The sequence below is a fragment of the Marmota marmota genome, unplaced genomic scaffold (genome assembly GCF_001458135.2).
Source record: "Marmota marmota marmota unplaced genomic scaffold, marMar, whole genome shotgun sequence".
NCBI lineage: Eukaryota > Metazoa > Chordata > Mammalia > Rodentia > Sciuridae > Marmota > Marmota marmota.
The window spans coordinates 27,570,670-27,588,922 of record NW_026000229.1 but is presented as its reverse complement, the minus strand read 5'-3'; the positions used below and the strand labels follow the sequence as shown (position 1 = coordinate 27,588,922).

The window sequence follows — 18,253 nt, the reverse complement described above, 5'->3', positions numbered from 1 at the left end:
GATTATCTGCATTAAAAGATATTGCTATTTCAATTTATTTTCTTTCCCTTAAACATGAAACCCTCCTGATTTGTTGTCTCATGCATGTGAACTTTGTAGTAACCACAAGGAATGCCAAATCATTTATTTGATATTATTTTTAGGCAGTATAATAATATACAAGAAAGCAGCCACATTGCTACAGGTACATATATCATGTAGATTGATCTTTGAAACAAGAAGCTGCTAATTAAGTAATAAATATTAGTTCCTACCCCCCAAAATTTGTACCATACTTAAAAGATTTTGTTTTCTCAACTCCTAGAGAGAGAGATTCACAACTTTTAGATATTCACTCTAGAAAGTATCATTCACTTATAGGAAGTAATTTTCATATTCACCATCAATCAATTTTAGCTTTAATAGTATCTCTTAGAGGAGAAGGTTTTTGAGAAGGTGTCTGGCTGAATGTTCTAAGTTTAATAGGTTTTAATGAAACTGATTTACCCAGGAAGACAATGCAAAAGAAACACAGAGTTAAAGTCACAAGGTCACTGTTAGTAAGAAAAACAACAAATTAATAACATTCCATTTTGAGGACACAAATATAACCTGTTGGCTTGTTTTAACCCTTCATAAACCAGCCACAGCTCTCCATCCTCATTCAATTCATGGTAATCCATAGCAGAAGATCTTCCATGCAAATGAAACAAAAATGCAAAACACAAAGGAATACAGGATGGTAATGAGATGATGATGGTCAAGAGTAGCACATGGTATTTCAATATTTTATTAAGTGAGTAAGATTGTTTTTATTTATCACAGATAACACTAGAACATTACCACAAAAATTATTTTTGGTTAATTTTAAAAAAATGGGTAACATGTAACATCACATGTATGTGCATAGAAATTATAGCAAAAAAACAAGACCAAGAGTTTTTTCCCCCCCAAATAAGAAATGAACTAAAAAGTGAGAAAGAAATTCTGTTTTTAACATTTTATTCAGCTGGCTGAGCGATTTTGTATATTAGGCATTAGATTGGAGGCTAACCATGGCATACGTGTGGAATGAAAACTCCAGTTATTGTCTTCATGTGGCAATCTTCACAGTATATCTCAAAATAAAATTTTAAGTCTTCTGGGTAGGAACTTGTTTTAGCTTAATGAAATCTGATTCTCCATTTAAAAATTTGTTTTAAAATTTTTTATAGGAGTAACATAAGAACATGTCCAATGTATTCAGCTTTTATGACATGATTTCAAGTTATTTTCATCAAAGACTAATCTTAATATATGGAGAAACTCCCTTTATATTAGAGCTGTATCACATTTTATTAGAAGTAGTTAACAGATAAGAATGACAAAATTGATAACAGTTTTTTTCTAAGATACAAACATTTGTGTGTTTGCTAAGTGCCAGATGCTGTTCTACATCCTTTCATTATATTTCATTTAGTTCTCCCAGTCACCTAATATATACCATGTGCCACATTACACAGGAAGACTTGGAGACTTGGAAGTAAGATACCTGTAGAGGCTACACAGCTGGTAAGTAGTGGATCCCAGCACTGTGTGACTATAGAGTACAGGTTCTTACTCTTGCTATATAATCTTGTTGATATATTTTCATAACACAAATTGAAGGAATTCTGTTTTCCATCTACCATCTCTTCCTAGAAAATTCATCTGTTTCCAGGTTTCAATTGTATTATTATAATTTGATGACTTCAAAATTTATATCTCGCCCAAATATCTCTCCTGGATACAGATCTATGTATTCAATTGCCTAATGGATTTCCCTCCTTGGATGTCTTCCTGGTTCCTTAAATTCAATATGTGTAAGTCTACTGATCACTGTCCCACACTCCAGTCTCATATCATGAAATGGCATCACCACATTCAACCAAGTGTCCATAGCACACACCTCAGGCTTCCCCATTCTTCACCACATATTCAATATACAAAAAGGGCAAACTGACCTCATCTTCTCACGTATCTTTCAAAGTATCCAACTTCTCTCAATCCCAACTGCCACCAACCAAGCCCAAATCACTATAATCAGTTACTGGATTATGTTTTCAATCTGGTGACTGGTCTTCATGTTTTCAATCTTGTTCCACTGCAATCTACTCTCAACATAATAGCCAGGGCTAGATTTCTAAAATTCAAATCTCATCACATCATTCTCCTACTTAAACCTTTCAATGCTTTCCACTATCTTCAGAATAAAATCCAAACACTCTGATTGTCTCACCAGCAGCCTATAATCTCTGAGAAAGCAGGGACTTAATTTATTTTCCTTATTGCTGTATTGTCACTATGTGGCACAGAGTCTGCCATGAAGTAGGTATACAACATATACCTGGTGACTGAATAGCTGAGTGGATACATGAACAGTGTAATATAGCTCTTTCTATAAAAACATAATCTTAGATACAAAGACATGTTTATTATTTATAATCATAAATTTTAATTAGAATTTCAGTTTAACCAAACAATTTCATAAGAATTCTCTACACTTAGCCATTAAAGAAGTATCTTACTTTTTGTATGACTAGTATCTTTGGTTTGTGAAGTATTTACGAATACCAATTCTGATACTATGCATCAAGAGATCTAGACTGAACACTGGTAATACATAACTCTGAAATTGTCTTTCTCTGTAATTATCATTGGCCATTATTCTCTCAAAAGGACCTAGCACATAATCATTAATATTAATATTTCTATAACACTGCAGCTTTGTTGACAAGTGTAGTGGCAGTAAGGCTGAGGAGAATTCCATCTATGAGCCTTCATTCTCTCATCCTGAAAGTCATAGTACCCTTTTAGAGTTGTCCGGCCAACACTAATGTAATCCCAGATATCTTATCACTATTCTTCATACTAAATTTCAATTATTGAAAGCTTCAGTTGTCCCTACAAACCTTCAAATAACCATCCTGAATAACTAACCCATTCTATGAAAGGAACTACACAAGACAGCCCAAACTGAACAACTATTTTTCTTCTCAAGACAGCTCCTCAGGGCTAAGACCCTACATATACAGCAACATCTTCCTGTAATACAAATAAAAATTTCACTGACATCTCCATCAATAATACTACCTAATTTTATAAATGGGATTTTAACTGGGTTCACATTGGACATCTTGGATTCTCTTTGCAGATGATGAGATGTCTAATAAAGCAATGAATAAATATGCTGACTTACTGTACAAAAGTCTAGCTTAAAGACTTAAACCCAACACAGGTAAACCAAAACCAACAAAAGAACCATTGACTTACCTATTTGTTTCTTTCAAACCAATGTATGCTTGTGCTATTTCACCTTTATCTTTAATTTTTTGTACATCTTCCAAAAGTATTGTGGAATCTGTCATTGTATTCTGCAGAAGGAAATGACACATTTCCACATTAAGACTCAACTCAAAAGTTTTGGACCACATATAACATACTCCTTTCCTCCAGTTGAGGGTGTGGAGCTATAAGCGTCACCACACCTGAGCCCCATTTGAACATCAGCCCCAGCCCCAGCCCCTGTAACTACAGAGGAGAGTTTGGTCCCATCAGTCCCTCTTCTGAGAATGCTTAACACTCTACTACACAGGGAATGAGATTCTAGAGTACCACTGCTCTGTGATTACCACCACTGATGGGCTATGTGTTTTATATTATGTAAAAATTATACATACATATACATATATAGTATATTATACAGTATTAGAAAAAAACACCAGACAGTATTTTAATGGCATAAAAGAGCCATTCTTTTTACTACTTTCTGGCCAGTTAGAATGAAACAAACACCCAATAAAAAACTGAAAGTTTGACATAAAGCTTTTTTTTTTTTTTTCATTTAAAACTCAGGTCAAAGAAGGTGGCATTCATATAATATGTTTAAGAAAAATTTAAAAGTTTTACCCTACATCTTTAGATGTATAGAAGTGGGATTTAGATTCTTTTAAATATCTACCATCTGCAGCTATTTAATTCTTTTTTTCCTCTGGTACGGTATAGTGTGATAAATAAGCCTTTGCAATAAACATCTGATGGATTAGAATTCCTAATAATTTTATGTAAAAAAGACTTTTTTGCCAATATTTCTTATTTCATTCTTTTCCCTTTTGGTCCAATCTCTCTCTGACAACCAATACAGTTTCAAAATCTTGCTTCTATTCAGCCTCTTTCTATGTCTTTTGAGCAGGGAAGAAACAGAAAAGAAGCATCATTTCTCTATTGTCTCTAAAGATTGCTATACTTTAGAACCCAAAGGCCCTCTCTGTCTAAATAGTATATATCTGATCTTCAGTCAACATCTGCTGTCAGGTCTCACAATGAGCTGGATTTAATAGAATACACTTCAAATATCATGACCTTGGAGACCAGTTCCAAGATAACTTTAATGCCAATTAGAGATTTACAAATGCTTGTTTTTGAATTTCAATGTGTATAAGAAACATCCCTGGAAAAAAATAACCAAAACAATATTCCACTCTTCCCCTAATGCTGTTCTTTTGAGTTTATAAATGTATTCTTTAAGATGATCAAATATAATCAGAGAAAAACCATTAATATTAAGCTTATATTTTATTGAATTCAAAAATATTTACCATAAATACTATATAGAACATTTCTTTATTTATGTTTTATAAATATTTTAGTATATATTTCAGAGAATTTCTTTTTTCTTTTTGTATAAAAGGAAAAAAAAGTCATTCTATTCCAGAAAGGGTCATTCTCAGATTTTAAGACCCGTAAGTGATAATGTCCAAAGAACCAAGTTAATACATCAAATAATGATGCATGTGTGCTCTAATGCCTGAGGACCTATATGAAATGGTTTTGAACTTTTAGAAAACTAGATAACTTGATATAATTAGTTGGTTCAAGGGAAAGAGAGACATCTTAGTATGCAGCTGTGCTAGGGAGTAAGTAATCAATCTTCCGCCGTCCTACCTACCTTAACTAAAAAATGGCAGCTGGGGGCTGGGATCAGATTTGGACCACCAGCATTAGGAAGTTCCTGACTGACTTCTCAGAGTTTGTTTTCCCAAGCCAATGACCAGAAGTTTTGAAAGGGTAGGACTATACATGAAAATCTCGTAATATCTTTCACTCAGTAACTGAAAACAAGATGTATTAGAGAAATTTGACTTTGCAACCTCATCAGAGGCCACTTTTTATTCTCCCTATGAACCCTGTACTCAGGGGGATGAAAAGGAAAGTAAAGGACATATGTTCAGTTCCTCAGATTCCTCCTCACCCTTGCTTGGCTATCAAAATCATGACTGGTAGAAATGAGAACTCAGAAGAGCTTGCACATCTGAGTGTACTCCAAGCTCTTCTCACCATTTGTATGGCTTACCATAATTACCACAGTGAGTCACAGAGCTGAGTTATGAGTCTCTGATCCAGACTGGAATCTAATATGATTATGTTTTCCCTATTAACTTTAAATAGGAAGGAGTCAAATAGGAAGTTAATTCATAAATATTGAAATAGGTTTGGTGGCCAGAAAGCATCAACTGCATATATTGGGGAATATCTGTAAGTTAAAGTTATAATTAAGTACCATTATTTGCTTAATATTGGGAAAAAACTTATAATTACCTTGTCATCCTGAAAAATCACAAGTTAGCAAGCACAAAAAACAAATGAAGAAAACAGTAAATCTTTAGTTCCATGAATAAATACAATATATACAGTATTATACATATTATATATATAATAAATACAATTATTCCATCAATGAATCCCCACTACAAGAGATAAAAGCTAACCTAAAAACAATCATGAGTTGTTTCCCCTAAAAAAATGTAAAAAAATTACTATTCATGGAACTGGCATAAGGTGGACATGAATATGTATTTATATGATGGCACCTTTTATTTTTCAGGGCCAAATACTTGAAATTCCTTCTTGAGTTGTTTTGGTTTTTCTAGTTGTAAAATATTTTTGAGTATGTGAGAGAATAATCCTTGTGTTAATGCATATGGGTAAAATCTTTTCTCTAGGTGTATGAGAGTTACAGTGATTCCTAACTAGGACGACATTTGTCCAAGTGAACTCTCCCAGAATATTCTGGAGTTGGAGCAGATGAAACAGATCTGGCTGGTCTGGATCATCCCCTAGCTCACTGGGTGTTGCTCACTACTGCCCTGCAAAGGAGTTGTGAAATGATGTGTCTCTCTGAGCAGAAAACTGAGTGGAACAAATAGCCACACAATGTTTGGAAGGTCTCAATTAGTGTCAGGTCCCTTTTCCTAGGAGAGGACAAGACTGTTGCCAGGCACGGGCTGGGAGCTGGGTGAGCAGGAACCTTGCTTAAATAGGAACAGCCCACTGGGGGCAGGAGAACAGTTGTCACATGGGATGTGTGAGCTGGATAAGTAGGTATGTGTGATTCCAGAACTATATGCTCTGTTAACTAGATTGTTTTTATGCCCCTTGCTTCATTTCTTTTTCTTTCTCTTAATTTTTTACTAAAGTTTCTCATGAGACTATCACATTGTATATCATAAATATATACAATTATTATTTGTAAATAAAGGAAACTGAAGAACAACTATCAGTTTGTCACAGGGGAACCATAGGAAAGAATCTTGATTTTTGACTCTGCCCCAACTAGGTTGCAGTGCCTTGTTGCTCTAGGACCCTCCATGGTGGTAGCCCAGGGAACCACCTGAGAGGTCCTGTGGAAGGAACAACCTATATGGCCCAGCCAAAATACAGAGTCCTCTTTTGGAACTTGCCTTACTTTAGACTTAGGGGTTTATGATTTGTTTTAAAATAAGGAAGTTCATTTCCCTTTCTTTTCTTTTTTGCTGTGCCTGGGATTGAACTCAGGGCCTCGAACATGCTAGGTGTGTACTCTACCACTCAGCTACATCTCCAGCCCGAAGGAAGCCCATTTATTTATATAACTCCATTTTTTACTGGGTTTTAAAACCAGATACTTATTCAAATACTTCATTTTTAAAATTTTATATTTTCCTGGATTACTGTTGATCCCAAAGTGTGAGTTGCCTTTATCAAATCCAAATATAATGTACTAGGTAAAGGATCTAAACCACAGAATAAATGCTCTCTCCTATACCCAATTTCCCACCCATTTCTAACATTTCTAACAGATGTGGTGACATATTTTTTTAGGTGTACAGATCATCTTATATCATGGGCATTTTTTTTATATGGCAATGTTATGTAGCTGGGATACTTTATTGCCTCAATTCCTGGTAACATTCTTTTGCACACACATGGGCAGGGAGACAAGCCAGATTTTGATCTAACCATTCATATTTCCTCTGATGGCAGATGATAAAAAGGCTTACTTCTTATCAGGGTATGGCTGTGCTGGGCCTCAAATTATTTGGGGACAGAGAAGGACTTCCCAGGACCATTTATATCCTCAGTGTGAAGGACTTCCCAGGACCATTTATATCCTCAGTGTGGGAATGCTTTCTGTTGAATCCCTGAACAATGCCCTCCCAGCTGGGACAGCTCCTGCTATTAAATAGAACCCTTGGAGTGAGCAGAATCATCTCCACGTAACTTCCACTGACTGATCTTATTTATAACCTTTTTACATGTTATCTTTCCAGTTAAACAGGTTATTTTCAACAAGTGACTTTAAAGTCACATTTGTCTCCCCAGAGTTGGATAATTTATAGATTTTTGTATTCAATAGGACTTTATTTTAGACCAAAATTTATTGGGGCCAGATTACCACAAAAAAGATTTATCTATTCATTTAGGCACTGGGAATTTAACCCAGGGATGCTTTACCACTGAGCTACATCCCCAGCCCTTTCTATTTTTTATTTTGAGATAGGGTCTCACTAAGTTACTTAGGGCCTTGCTAAATTGCTGAGGCTTGCCTCAAACTTGGGTTTCTGCTGCCTCAGCTTTCTGAGCTGCTGGGGAGGTGAGCACCACCATGCATGGCAAAAGATTCATTTTAAAAGAGCTTGGCTTACAGATGAGAGATAAAATTCCAATAATCTAATCACTTGGGATGTTACTTGCTTTTTGTAATTGGAATTTTTTTTCAAACTATAATTGGCATTTGCAACAGTTTTAAAGTGACACTGAAATATTTACAAAAATGAATCTTCCATCTTATTAAAAATATGCTTTAAGTGTTTGCTTCATTATAAATTGGAAGGGAAGGATAAGAAGAAATGAAGAACAGTCCCCAAATACTACCTTAGCCATGTCTTGTGCTTACCTTGGGTTGGATGGCCTCTTTCTGGCTCACCAGCTGAGACCTTAAGATAAGGACTTCTTCCTTGCGGACATCAAGCTCCTCACTCACAGAGGTCAGCTGCTCCATAAGGACACGGTAGGCAGGTGCCCCTGGAGCAGTCACCTCTGGGGCACTTTTCTCACTGAGAGCCTTTCGTAACTCATTTAGCTCATTTTTCAGTTTTTTGTTTTCTGACTCTAGTTCTTGACGCTGAATGAAGAGATAAATGAAAGTTCACTGCTTGTCATCCTCAGCCTTACATTGAAATACTCATCTTCCCTTAAGATGGTAGAACAACTCTGATGGTAAAAGGGCATGAGAGCTCCCTTAGTGAATGGCTTCCCATGCTCTACTGGGAACTCTGCAAATTAAGGGAGTCTGACATCAAGTGGAATTGAGCAAGGTTAATGGTAGTTTGCATCACCAACCCAAATTCCAATCAAATTTATTCTAGACTGGTTCAGTGAGAATTCACAGGTCTTGAGAGATTGTTAAGTCCCAACGGGCAGGTTTAGCTGGTCCCAAGAAGCCCTGGTTTTATTTGTAGATAAGTATACGGGCAAATCTGAATACCCAGTTGGTTAGGATATGTCCAATGAACAGTTCAGATAGGTGGACCCCTGAAATTTTTAGTAGTGTCCTTATTTCCTTTGTAAAGCTGAATAGAAAGAACACTGAAATTTCAGGCTTTAACTTCTTTTTTTTAATATTTATTTTTTAGTTATAGGTGGATACAATATCTTTATTTTATTTTTATGTGGTGCTGAGGTTTGAACCCAGTGCCTCACGCATGGTAGGCAAGCGCTCTATGTGAGCCATAACCTCAGCCCCCAGGCTTTAACTTCTTAAATAAATAAATAAATATATTTATTGGTACGGAGGATTGAACCCAGGAACACTTAACCACTGAGCCACGTCCCCGGTCCTTTTTATTTTAGACAGGGTCTTACTAAGTTGCTGAGGGCCTCGATAAATTGCGGAGGCTGGCCTTAAATTTGTGATCCTCCTGACTCAGACTCCTGAGTTGGTGAATGGGATTATAGGCATGTGCCATTGCACCACAGGGGCTTTTAATTTAAAAATATGATATCATTTAAACTTCTAAAGTTCCTTTCAGTGTTTCAATGACATTAAATAATACATTATTCTGACTTCTTTCCTGTGTGAGGTGCTTGTAAAGAGGCCTTGGAGGTTGGGGAGAGGCTGAATGCCTCTCCCCTTAGCCATCCAGATGGACATATATCCTTCACCTTCTCAGTACTTTCCCATGCTCCAATTATCCTCAGCCCACCAGCTGGGTCTCTCCACGCTGTTCAAATCATGGTAACGGGAACCCAGAACAGACTGACAATGACAACAAAAAGCAAGTGTCACAAGATACCAGTTTGGAAACACTGAAGTAGACAGGGATTTATAAGTCTACTTTTTTTGTGGGAATGCCATGGTGCCTTATTTAGCACATGATCCAAGGTCAATTTCAGTGTAAGTGAAACACTTGTATATATACAAAGATCAAATATCCTTTTATTTATTCCCAGAGAAACAATTTTGGGTGTGTAGCATCATATCAGGTCTTTTACCAAGTAATAGAATAACTGTTCTATGAAAATGAATGCCCTCTCCTATCCCCAATTTCCCACCCATTGGCAATCAGATTTGCATTGCTCATTTCTATAAAAGAAAACACATTAAAGTCTTTACTTTGATGGCTGAGCTCAGGTACAGTGTTTCTTAAACTTTAATGAGATCAGAATCACCTAGAGTTCTTGTTAAAACACAGATTGCTGGGCTCCACCCCTAGAAATTCTGATTCAACAGTGTAATAGTGCGGGGTCTAAAATTTTGCATTTCTAGCAAGTTACCAGGTGATATTGATCCTGTTGGTCCAGGGACCAGATTTTGAGAACCACTAATCTAATATTTTGTGAATTGTGGTTTCATTCATAATAGAGAAGTCTTTATTCGTCCATGTTTATATAAGGCAAAGACTATCTGGAGAGCAGATTGCTACTCCTATGCCTTTGGTCTGTCCCTTCATATCCAATCAGATTTTTATGGTGGCAAATGGAACATCTGAACCTGGGTAGTGTAACACTAGAGTCCATGTTCTTTACTACTGTAGCCTCAAATAGAGGCTTCCCCTGTTCCTGTTTAGAATGAAGTCCAGTATAAATGAAATAGAATTTGTAAAAGGAAATAGGCCAGACATAGTGCTTGAATAAGACTTAGGTTGTAAGAACTGGTACATTTTCCAGCTCTTAAGGATGTTTTCTGAAAAAAAAGAGAGGCTCTGAGCAGGTCTTTTGCCAAAGTAAGGTATTTAAAGTCCTGAACAGAAATTTTCCATTACCTTGAGGGACTCATATTCCAGTTCCGCACCTCTAATTTGTGGTCTTTCTTCTTCCTGGGGGAAAAAATTAAGTAAAAACTTAAATATATTTTAATTGCCACATTTTAACTCTTTTTTACTTGTTCTACACAAAATAATGGAGAGTTAACCAAACACACTAGATTAAGGTGCTTCTGGGCTGAATTCTGATTTAAAAAACTAAAGAATAAGATATAAAGTCTCAGTCTCCCTGCCCCCGGCGCATCCTTGGCTCTTGGGTAGAATGGCATTGCTCACCTTTGCCTTGCTGCGTAGCATCTGCTCTTCCTTGCGGTCCAGCTCATCCTGCATCACCTGCTTTTCCTGCTCCAGCTCAGTGACCCGCTTCTGGAGCTTGAGGAACAAGGACATGTCCAGAGGTACCTTCTTTTCGCTTGGCTCCTAAACCCCAGAAATCACAAGAGAGTCAAGAGAAGCAAGAAGTCACACAGGCCAAAACACATATAACCCTTGATAAACTGAAGGATAATTTAATAGCATTTAAAAAGTATATCAATTGGTTCCAAAACAGAATTATAGTAAGTACTACTAGAAAAAATAGTTATACTAATTAAAGCTAAGAAAATGCAAAGAAATAACTATTGTCATAGAAGTTCTAAGTGTCATAATTGTTTTAACTTGTTTGCTTTAGATTTTAAGTTTTAATGAAGTAAAAAGAGAGAACATATGTTAGATTTAATGTAGAGAATAAAGAATATTTTATGTGGGCATGTATGCATGTCAGTGATGAGAGATAGGCAGAGGTAGAGAGAGAGTGAGAGAGGGAAAACAACTTACTTATTTAAATAAATGGTAAAAATATAATTCTGAATTGAAAGCAAATCTTGTCTTTCCAATTGTACACTTACAAAGGAATGTTTATTTTTTTGTACTTCTAATATAAAAGCAAAACAGACTTTTATAGAATATTTAGAAAATAAGTACAACAAAGAAAATGCCAACATAATTCCATGTTCAGAGGAAAACCCACCTTATTTGCTTGTTTTTTTAAAATGCATCTGTAGATTTAAAGAATCGGAATAATATTTCCATTATAAGTTTGTATTGATTTTTAAACTTACCACTGTATTACAACTGTTTTCTAAGTGTATGATATTTAACTGTGTAGACAAGTATATCATTGTTTGTTTGGCTATTACCTTACTAATGGGCATCTGTTATTAAAACGTTATTAAAATAAATATCCCAGTACATTAATATCAAAACATTAATACTTTTACGTCAAGTAATTTGACCCAATTTATACTTCAATCAACAATCACTACCTTGCCTGGAATAAAAGTGGCTGCTGAAATAAAAAAAAAAATTAAGCTAGTTGTTAAAGCAAAAGTAGCATCTCAATGTTGTTTTCATTTGCATTTCTTTGACTTTTCAGAAGGTTGAATAATTTTTATATTTCCAGAAATTTTATATCCATTAGCTACCTTTAATCTTTAATGAATTTTGAGCAATATCACACCAGTTTTAAAAAGGTCTAAGAAGAATCAACTGTAATCTGGGGGGGAGAGGCAAGGGGCTGGGTAAGTAAGTTGTTCTCCCTCTCTCCCTCTGCCTATCTCTCATTTGTTCACTGACATGCATACATGCCCACATACAACACTCTTTATTCTCTACATTAAATCTAACATGCCTGTAATCCCAGTGGCTTGGGAGGCTGAGGCAGGAGGATTGTGAGTTCAAAGCTGGCCTCAGCAAAAGCAAGGTGCTAAGCAACTTGGTGAGACCCTGTCTCTAAATAAAATACAAAATAGGGCTGGGGATGTGGCTCAATGGCCAAGTGCCCCTTAGTTCAATCCCCAATAGCACCACTCCCCTGCAAAAAAAATGAACTAAGAAGTGTGAATTGATAGGCTACCAAGGTCATTTGCTCACAAATAATTATACTGGGACTGTTTCTTACTGTTCACTTTATAATAATGTGATAGACAATGATTGTTATCTATCAAGTTTAGGTTTAGGATCTTTACCAGAAAGTCTGCTCTAACTTAGCAGAACAGATATAACATCTTGTCTCAAAACTACTATAAAATTTCATTCATTCTTGGGCTGGGGATGTGGCTCAAGTGGTAGCGCGCTCGCCTGGCATGCATGCGGCCCGGGTTCGATCCTCAGCACCACATACAAACAAAGATGTTGTGTCCACCGGAAAAAACTGAAAAATAAATATTTTAAAAAATTCTCTCTCTCTCTCACTCTCTCTTTAAAAAAAATTTATTCATATAAAAATCTATTTCTAGGGCTGGGGGTGTAGCTCAATGCTAGAGCACTTCCCTACCATGTGTGGGGCCCTGGGTTCAATCCCCAGCACCTTGCCCCCCCCCAATATTCATTTTTATATATCCTACAAACACCTATGTTTTAGTTTGTTTATAATTCAAACATTCCATATTATATATTTTTAGTGTTTATTTATTAATGATGTTATGTGTCCCTAAAATTTTTATTTAATCTTTTAAAAACTATAATAGAATCTTATTAATGAAGATAATAATCCATTCATAGTATCTAAAATGTCATCAATTGAAAATTGTTCTTCTAATCTTGAATGGGCATTTAAAAAGAAATCTTATTAAAATGAGATGGGGTAGACTTGCATCTTTAGATATCAATTAAGGCTCCTTATAGAATTATTTGATTGCTAGATAAGAGCAAAATTCTACACATAGGAATAATAAAACAGGAGGTGGCAGAACATAAAAGATAACATTTGCCAAAGGAAAAACTACTTGAGGCATAAATATTGATAATTACTTAAGAGCGCTCTGGATGATGTCCATTCTTATCCCTAATGACACATCTAATTAAAGAGATGTCATTTATCCTCTCTATAAACATGAGCAAGAATAAAGTTAGGTCATCTTGCATAGAGAAGTGTCTGGTATTTTGTTTTGCTTTCCTTCTTTAGCAAGGACTTTGTCACTTGAGGCCTTATGAAGAGAGTGAAGCTTTGAAATTAACCTAAAAAGTAATACCAATCTCTCATCTGGGGACTATCAGAAGATAAGAGAAGTTTTTTACAAAATTACAATATACCTGGCAGTTATTCTGTAATTATTCCTAACGAAAAAATTGAGAAAGTTATGGTGGACCCTTGTCTTGGTGTGAAGGTATCAAGAAGCTAGAATAAAAGTAGAACTGGGATAATTAATCAACAGCTACTAGGAGAGGTAGGAGAAGCAATGGTTCTGAAACAATGTAAACCCAGCCCATGAAGATGCTGGAAATGTGGGAAGGGCTGAAAGGCAAGTGGAGCTGGCATGTTAGATCAGGTTCTTCAGAAGAAATAGCAGAGGAGGTGCCATCATGACAATAAATCAAGGTTTGGCAAAGCTAGAAAAATATAAATTCCTTTTTTACATCAGAGTTTGCTGTTATTACATGACTGAGGTGGACTTCTGTTCCAAAAGTCTGAAGGATTCCTATTTTTTAATTAAAAAAATTTAAAAAGTCTTAACTTAGGAATATTACAGGAGTCAATATTGTATTTTTAAGGGGCAATTTGTAAATCTGACCACTACAAAAGTAGTTGCAAGAAGAAACTCTGACCTGGAAGCTGTGGCCATTTAGAAGTAGAAATTAATAGCTACACATAGTCTTCTAAGGTACCTCTTTCTTGCCCATCTTCTCTTCTGATAAACAATCTTTTTCTATTATCAGTTATATAGATATAAACCTTTCCGACCCTGACCACATACAGAATTGGGAGGATGACCACTGAAGCCTGTTATTAGAGCAAAAGAATTTATTTATTGAATACTTACTATGTATCAGATACTATTCCAAGCATTTTATAAAAATTAATCCATTTAATATTAAAACATCACTGTAAGTTAAGATAATAATAGCATCCCCTCCTCACAGATGGGGAAACTGAAGCACAGAGAGACTGAGGCTAAGGTTATTGACTCAGTCTGAGGGAGAAATATTACTAGTCTCTCCATGGGAAACAGAGAGTTCGAACCAAAGTCAGCTACATTGCAGATGTATGCATTTAGTCACAAGAGACTATTTACAAACATGACTTGCTCAGTGAAAAGCCTGCCTATTACAGAAAGACTTCTGGGTACAGGATACTGCTAGGGGGGTTAGTGTATGAGGAAAGTGCACAACACTCCAAGATCTGTCTGCAATTTGTGGAGTATAATCATATTTCATCATTCAATAAAGACAAAAACTGTACTAAATCCCACTTTAATCTCTCAACTTGAGAAAATTTCAGCAGAAAACAGGCAGTAATTAGAAACAAAGTTTACCCTTCCCTAAAATCTTTAAGAATCTTGAGAAAGCCTGACAAGAGCAGAGACCCTGACAAAAAAACTTATGAGTAAAAGTTAGATGAAGTATGTAAAAGTTTCGGAGTTAAAAATATAACATCCTGGGCTGGGATTGTGGCTCAGTGGTAGAGCACTCGTCTCATGTGGGAAGCTTTTGCTCTAATAACAGGCTTCAGTGGTCATCCTCCCAATTCTGTATGTGGTCAGGGTCGGAAAGGTTTATATCTATATAACTGATAATAGAAAAAGATTGTTTATCAGAAGAGAAGATGGGCAAGAAAGAGGTACCTTAGAAGACTATGTGTAGCTATTAATTTCTACTTCTAAATGGCCACAGCTTCCAGGTTCAATCCTCAGCACCACATAACAATAAATAAATAAAGGGATTATGTCCATCTACAAATAAAAATATATATTTTTTTATTTTTATTAGTTATTGATGGACTTTTATTCATTTATTTGTTTATATGTGGTGCTGAGAATCAAACCCAGTGCCTCACACAGGCTAGGCAAGCACTCTACCACTGAGCCACAACCCCAGCCCCTACAAGTAAAAAATATTTAAAAAAAAAATAATATCCTCAGTCTAAAACATTAACAAAAGCTCTCCTTGCTCAGAATTATCTACAGAATCTTTCTAGCAAACATATTCCTTTTGTCATGACTTCTTACCATGCAGGAGCTACTCAGGTGATATTACATTAAAGTGGACGGTTTATAAACTCTCATTGAGACCAAAAACATGCAGTCCTAAAGCTTTTATATCCATTAGAAGCTCAGAAATCCTAATTTTGATTTGTGTGTGTGTGTGTGTGTGTGTGTGTGTGTGTGGTGCTGGGGATTGAACCCATAACCTTGTGCATGCAAAGGCAAGCACTCTACCAACTGAGCTATAACCCCAGACAGAAGTCCTAATTTCAAAGTCTAACTTTACACCTGTAATCCCAGTGGGAGGCTGAGGCAGCAGGATCACAAGTTCAAAGCCAGCCTCAGCAGGAAAACATTAAGCAAGTTAGTGAGACTCTGTCTCAAGAAAGCGGGGGAGGGGGAAGGCGCTGGGAATGTAGCTCAGTGAAGTGCCCATGGGATCAATCCCAGTACCAAAAAAAAAAAAAGAGAGAGAGAGAGAGAAATGGTCAAGGCCATCAGTCCACCAATGGTTCTTCCAAACATACATGCCTTTCTTCTCATCAAGAGATGGTACCCAGTACTTCCACCCAACAGAGAGACAGAGAGGCAGACAGACAGATGGATAATCTATTTTCTGCTCCTTGAACGTAGAGTGGCTTTATAATTTGCTTTGACTACCGTGTGGCAAAATTGACACTGAGTCATTCTTATGGGACCTCTTTTACTCTTGAACTCTTAGAACCCACCTACTTGCTGCAGACAAAGTTCCAAAGTAGACAATCTAAGCAACTTAGCTGACTATAACCAACCAAAGGCACTCCTTTACCACTACATGGAATAGAACTACCTAGTTAAATCCCACAGAATAATAAGCAATAATAAATTGCTGTTTCAAAGCACTAAAATTTGGGATGCTAGCAGTTACCCTCAGGCCACTAGAAAATAAGGTACAACCCCAACCCCACTATGTACTGCTCACACTTTTGGATACATGAGCCCAGACATATGTTAGCAATAGACATGAAAGACAGGAGAATTGTAATGCAGAATGCCTGGATAAAGGCAGTAGAGTATGATATAGCAAAGAACATGAACTCCAGAGAGATGAGCCTCAGACTGACTTCTGGCTCTGGCACTTAAAAGCTGTGAATTTGAACAAACTATAAGTCTCGTGTGTTATATGACAATCCAACTACATGACATTTTCTTCAAAATTATCAGAAAGAAGTGGCAGAAACTCTTCCTTCTTAAGTAAAACTAAGACAAGAAAGGAGAGAAGCATTTAATTTCTTTAGCTATTCTGCCAGAACAAGTCTATTTCTGACTTGGCCAATTTTTAAAAAAATTATGATAAAAATAGAACAGCTGTGCCTGAAATTAATATCATATTTGAAAAGGAGAGCTGAGAACTGGTTGGGAACAATCTAACTTAAAGCCACTGTATTTTTGCAGTTAAAAAAATACATCATTTTAGTTTCATACTATATAACATAGCACAATTACAGTATATTTCTAAATTATTTTCCCTTAATTTTTGTGGAAGAAAATTACATTGGTTAAAAACTAGCATGAAACATAGGCAAAAGTTTTGTTAAATTCTTTGGTGCTCATATTTAGAATACTGCAGGACAAAGTGCTTAGTTTATTTATAACTTATCACAGCCAGAAATAAATTCACGATAGCCTCGATTTTTTTTAATACATGAGATATGTTAAGATGTAAAAGGGAATTCTTAAAAGAAACTATTTCCATTAAAATTATATTAAAAATTAAAATGTGGGACTGAGGATACATAGCTCAGTGGATTCAGTACATGTTAGCACAAAAAAAGTAAATAAGATAAAATTTAAAAGTTCATATGTGCATTGACAAAAACATATGCAGTAGTATATATGTACACAGCTAATTAAGTGCCTACAAGTTATGTATCAGAAATGATCCCTATTAACAATAGCATGGTCATATCCCACGTTTTAGTCATAGGCATCTACAATGTACCTCTGTTCTTGATGGAATATCTTCAGTATCTGCAATTTCAGAGCTAAAGGTATATTCGGACTCATTGCTACTATGGGTGGAGTCTGTTCTCTTGTGTCCAGGCTTAGGCACATTCTGCAAGGCAAATAACCCAAATATAATTAATACATTATTAAACTAGACATAGTTAAGGCAACAGTCATCTTTCCTTAGTTCTCATCTTCCCTCCCTGACTTGTACTGATGCCCAGACTTGTTTCATGCCATCTTGGTCAGATCCTTACAAAGGGTCACCTCTTCTCGAAGAAAGGTATACAAGCATATTGTGACAAGAACAGTTGTAAAACCCAGCACCCAAATGAAAATTATTATCAGCAGAGACCCTTTGGGTCTTTAAAGTTTTGAGTGCTAAGCCACACTGGGGAAAGTAAGAAAACTGCTCTAAGAATCCTCTGAAAACCCCTGGGGGTTAATAATTCAGGGAGTCCAAGTGATACCTTTATGATATATGTCACTATGAAAAATCGGTGTTCAAAAGCTTATGGGGAATAAAAAAGTTAAGCAAATACAGCCTTAGGCCAGCCCAATGTGCATCCAATGTAGAGAGAAGATCCAAAGAAAACCCCAGAGTCTCTGAAACGATATAGAAGCAGGGGTGTATGCTAGAGGGGAGAATCACCAAACATGAAGCCAAAGGCCAACCTGATTCCATTTGCTTTACATAAGAGTGCCTATCACTTAAGATTTCTAGCC

General features: G+C 36.1%; 1 protein-coding gene across 1 annotated transcript in view; it reads right to left on the bottom strand.

Moving 5' to 3' along the window:
* Nucleotides 1-18,253, bottom strand: part of Myo5a (myosin VA) — a 163,636-nt gene that overhangs the window by 43,940 nt on the left and 101,443 nt on the right. The window contains exons 25-31 of the mRNA XM_048793247.1: nucleotides 17,523-17,636; nucleotides 10,857-11,000; nucleotides 10,581-10,634; nucleotides 8,213-8,440; nucleotides 5,596-5,604; nucleotides 3,271-3,371; nucleotides 592-672 (exon numbers count right to left, since the gene is read on the bottom strand). Of these exons, the coding sequence (XP_048649204.1) occupies nucleotides 592-672; nucleotides 3,271-3,371; nucleotides 5,596-5,604; nucleotides 8,213-8,440; nucleotides 10,581-10,634; nucleotides 10,857-11,000; nucleotides 17,523-17,636 (731 nt within the window). The remainder of the gene's footprint in view (nucleotides 1-591; nucleotides 673-3,270; nucleotides 3,372-5,595; nucleotides 5,605-8,212; nucleotides 8,441-10,580; nucleotides 10,635-10,856; nucleotides 11,001-17,522; nucleotides 17,637-18,253) is intronic.